The sequence below is a fragment of the Sipha flava genome, unplaced genomic scaffold (assembly GCF_003268045.1).
Source record: "Sipha flava isolate LNK unplaced genomic scaffold, YSA_version1 250_pilon_pilon, whole genome shotgun sequence".
NCBI classification, from domain to species: Eukaryota; Metazoa; Arthropoda; class Insecta; order Hemiptera; family Aphididae; genus Sipha; species Sipha flava.
Genome location: NW_020272902.1, coordinates 459,435 through 464,193, shown reverse-complemented (window position 1 = coordinate 464,193; position 4,759 = coordinate 459,435). Strand labels below are relative to the sequence as shown.

The following is a 4,759-nucleotide window of genomic DNA, read 5'->3' as shown; positions in this document are numbered from 1 at the left end:
GTTAAATGAAAAAAAAAAAATTGAGCGATAAGTGAATACTCTATAATAGGTGTGTATACATAAATGTTGGCGTTTGTTACGTTTTACACTATAATCATTCTCAGTGAAAAACGCATCCAAGAAAGACCACGTGGAGGTCGCCAACCCCTTTCTCACATTCAGAGAACATAAAAGTACTCATCGACAATATTTAAAAAAAATATACAGAATGAATTTATAAAAACATAAATAATTTATGAAAGACAGAGCGTGGAAGTTTCTTGTAATCATAGCATATTTGTGCTTTTAAGCTTAAAAAATATGTGAAGATAATGTATACAAATATGAAACATAACATAATCAAAGAAAATATTTTTATCATTATATAAAGTCATATCAGTATGATACGGTTTAAATAAATAAACTATACCAAGATTTTTCTTATAATATTAGGAGAAAAGTGTAATAATAACCAAGCTCTTGGGTACAACAGTACTACACTGGTGTTTGAGCATTCGTTAATTCATTAATCTGCAACCCACTATGAGCAAAATAAACAATATATAGTTTAAGATATTTTACAAAGACATTTATATCATAGAGGAACTTGAGCGTTAAATATTGTATAAATACATACCAAGTTTTCTTTATTTTATAGCTGGGTTTGATTTGAATATTATCATTAGCACCAATAACACGTTGAATTCTATTCCATTCCAAAGAATAAAGTGCAACGAAAACATTCAACAGCTCTCTCCCTATATTATTTGGAAAAATTAATCAAATTGAATGTATTTAACATAATTTAAAGACATAAATGAGTCATAGTCGAACGAAAGGCAACAGTACTACACTCATGTTCGAGCACTTGTTAATTAATTACTCTGCGAAACACTATGAGCCAAGTAAACAATACAGTTCCAGATATTTAAAAAAAAAACACTTGTATCATAATGGAATAAGAGTGTTAAAAATTATAATATCACATAAGTTTTAATTTATATTCATTTCCTTTCATCCAAGTGTAAAAACTGATACTGTAAGATTTATTTATACAAACCGAAAATATAACATTCAACATATATAATTGAAAGAATGAGTTGAAAAATGCATGGCATACCATGTTTTCTTTAGTTTATAGTTGTGTTTGTTTTTATTAGTTAATCATTAGTACCGAAGTAGTAACTGCATTATTCCTTAACAAAGAAAATGTTTAATGAAAACATACAACAGACATCTCCCTATATAATGTGGAAATATAAATCAAATCGCATGTATTTAAAACAAATATATAATAATATAACATGATTTAAAGACGCAATATCAATGAAAACATCCAATAGATATCTTCTAATATTTTTTAGTAAAACATTTAAAAATAAATGTGTAATTAATAAATATATTAAAAACACATTTAAAGCATATAGTACGTAGAAGGTAAAAATCACAATTGATTCACAGTCGAACGATGGATTTAATAAACATATGTGTCAACAATAGAATTATAAAAAGTATTGCATATAATTTGATTTTTAATTTTTATAACTGTTTGAAGTAATAAAAAAAATGATTTACAAAAAAATACTATAAGACTCATTTACTAAAACAAATATATTATTTTAAAATATAATACATACCATGTTTACTTCATTATTTTATAGCTGTGTGTGCATTTTATAATATCATTACAGCATTTCACATCAAATCAATCTGGTAAACAAAATATATTTTATATATTGTATTAATATGTAATATAATATATTACATACATTGCAGGTGTATGTAATGAAAACATCCGATTACCTATATCTCCTCATATTTCTCGGTAAAACAAAAGCTCTGTTCTAATATATTTTGGAAAAACGAATAGTAATTAATGTAAAATGTAATGTAGTACGAAAAAGATATTTAAAAAAAAGGTAGAGAACCAACATACTCGGTACATTTATTTCATAACGAATTGGAAAAATAAATCAATTTGAATGTATTTAACGTGTTTAAAAAAAACAAATTTCCAATCATTTAACGTAATATAAAGACACGATTAAATCGTAGTCGAACGATAGACCTAATAAACATAGGCGTGAACAACAGAATTCTAAAAAGTATTGTATATATACTTTATATATATCCGATTGTGTTTATAAAAATATCATTGACGTCAATCACGTTGCTTTTTATTTTTTGGTAAGACGAATAAAAATTTATGTAATCAACAAATTTTAAAAACATGTACAGTGGAAAGAAAAAAGGTAAAACTTACCGGGTTTTCTTATTTACATTACATCACAAAAGTTTTAATTTCCTTTCGTCCAAGTGTAACGACTGATGTTGTAACACTCATAACTAAAACCGAAAAAAATAACATTCAATAAGCGGTGGAACGAAAAAGTTTCAAAATGTAATAAATACCGAGTACTCGTTGTTTTATAGCTGTGAACGTTTTGAACAGTATCGTTAGCACCGAAGACCCTTTGAATTCAATTCCTTTCCATTCAAAAAAAGTATAAATAAATCAAACAACAGCTATCTCCCTATATCGTTTGGCAAAACAAATCGTATTGAACGTACTTAACGCTGATAAAAAAACAAACTATATTTTAAACGCATTATGTTTTCTTCGTTTCACAGCCGTGTGTAAGCGTTCAACAATAACGTTACACATCAAATCAACATGAGTAAAGAAAAACGGATAAATAATTTTCGGTAAAACAAATCGAATATGTAATAACATGTATTAAATAATACGATTGAAGCGATGAAAACGATTTCACAAAAAAAAAGTTTGAAACGAAAAGAAAAAAACGGACTTGACGGACGGCGGAAAATGAATAGAAAAGAAAACACCGCGAGCGGGATCAACACACTCCCGTCGATAAGACACGGCGGCGGCGAAAATCGGACGCGACGGACGGAAAACGAAAACAGATCCGCGGGAGCGGAAACGACGCCCGTACGAATCGACGGCGGCAGCGGAAAATCCTGCAAAGAAGCCGGGCGGCTATGGCTCAGAATCAAACCTGGACCTACGGGGACCTATCGGGACCTATGCCTACGACCTGCCTACCTATCGAGTTGGGAACCATGAGAAAGATTGGGGCATTTAAACCGTTCGACGGGGACGTAAGGTAAACGGAAGACCGATCGGTGACGTCACGTGCGGGCGAAACGTCACGGCGGCGCGAGGGACACAGATACAGAACGCTCCGATTGGGCTGGTGCTTAATGGTCGGACATCTTGGATTTTCATCCGGTCGCATCGGGAAAACGGTGGGTCAGAAAATCGAACGGACCGCCGAAATGGAAAGAGGAGACAAAAGTCTACGGGAAACGGTCGACGGAGAAAGGAAAAAACGTCCGCGGGATTTAAAAGTTTTTCCGACCAATCACCGGTCGGGGAATTATTTTAATATAATAGATAGATAATATAATATTATCATATTATCTATAATTATTGTCGATCAATTAATTTTGGGGGGGTCGTTCAGCGGGCATGCGCAAACCGGTGTGCTCTTAAGTTGAATAGACTATAGGTGTACGATATAACGTACAAGATGGTCTCGATACACATAGAATTATCCTCAAATTAATAATAATAATAATATGTTACAGTGTTATCATTACAGTTCATAAGTGCACCGACAAATTAAAGTCCGACTTTTAATAGATCAAAAGTAGTAGATCAAATTTTACCAATCAAATTAAATTTAATATATGTTTATATTTGATGAATATAAAATCAAAGTTGAAAAATACAAAATATAAATTTAATGGAAAAAAAGATGTTTGATGTATATAGGCGCTAACATAATAAATTTAACTAAGAAAATCATTAAACTTTAGAAAACCATAATAAACTTATATTTGTTTATTTTAGTTAAATCATTAATTTTCATATTATACATTTATTATATAAATTTAAATTTAATTTATATTTTTTTTTTTAAGTAGGTACCCATAATTTGACTATATTAGTCGCAGGCCATGTGGAAAAACAGTCTTTTTGTACAATAAATTACTCTTAAAATTCCTAATTGCTGTTAATCTGTATGCAACAAGCCTAAAAAAAAATGCAGGCCATTTTGAAAAATAATAAGTAGTTTGCAAACAGGCTACCCTATTGTGAAGATTCTAGAATTTTTGAATAGATAGAAACTAATTTTGCAACCCAAAAGCTATACAGACAGAATTTGGTGGTTCACCTATCTTATTTTCAAGTTAGGACAAATAAAAATTGCACTAATTTTTAACTATCATACGTTAATAAAATTTTATTAACAATCATTTATGTCAAATATTGAAAAATTGTTTAATTTATAATCATAAGAATATATTTATATTAATTTTATTTTTTAAATACATCATTTATTTATTTAAATAAACAGTCACAGATAACTACTAAATAATTATTGTTGTAACATTATTAATAAATTAGGTATCATTACTATGAACATTACCTATCATATAATCGCATTTATCCAAACAAAATTAGTTCCATAAATAATTTAAAAGTGCACTTATCAATTTACATAGAATTCTCATTGAAGTCATTATTTTTAATATCAATCAATTATAAGTGTTTAAATTATTTAATTAGACTTTAGTCTTAATCAATCGTTACAAAATATCACATACAATTATATTTTTTTTTGATTTAAGTCATGGTAATTTGTTTTTACCAACTAACATAAATACAAACTAGAACGAAGATAAAGAAATCAAGAATAAACATAAAAATTTTATATACCATTTATTGAAAATGCAGTGGTTAGATGCGTTA

At 28.9% G+C, this 4,759-nt stretch overlaps 1 protein-coding gene across 7 annotated transcripts; it reads right to left on the bottom strand.

Moving 5' to 3' along the window:
* Positions 1-356: 356 nt before the first annotated feature.
* Positions 357-3,165, bottom strand: LOC112684508. Of its 7 annotated transcripts, none has more exons than XR_003148711.1 (6): positions 2,392-3,165; positions 2,243-2,325; positions 1,617-1,689; positions 1,100-1,220; positions 617-737; positions 357-520 (listed from the first exon to the last, which is right to left on the bottom strand). XR_003148711.1 is itself a non-coding variant. In XM_025556059.1 (2 exons), exons 1-2 carry the CDS (start codon positions 1,100-1,102, stop codon positions 475-477), a joined length of 303 nt encoding a protein of 100 aa, XP_025411844.1. In that variant the 5' UTR covers positions 1,103-1,422; the 3' UTR covers positions 357-474. The 7 variants fall into 7 exon arrangements, 1 of the variants encoding a protein (XP_025411844.1); XR_003148713.1 differs by having other exon boundaries at positions 357-737; positions 2,392-2,466; positions 2,551-3,162; XR_003148708.1 differs by having other exon boundaries at positions 357-737; positions 2,392-3,163.
* Between the last annotated feature and the right edge of the window lie 1,594 nt (positions 3,166-4,759).

Coding starts and splice junctions, on each gene's coding strand:
- LOC112684508 (XM_025556059.1), bottom strand. CDS start 1,102: ATGGTATGCCATGCATTTTTCAACTCATTCTTTCAATTAT. Junction 738..1,062: donor CAACTCATTCTTTCAATTAT/ATATGTTGAATG, acceptor CAAATAATATAG/GGAGAGAGCTGTTGAATGTT.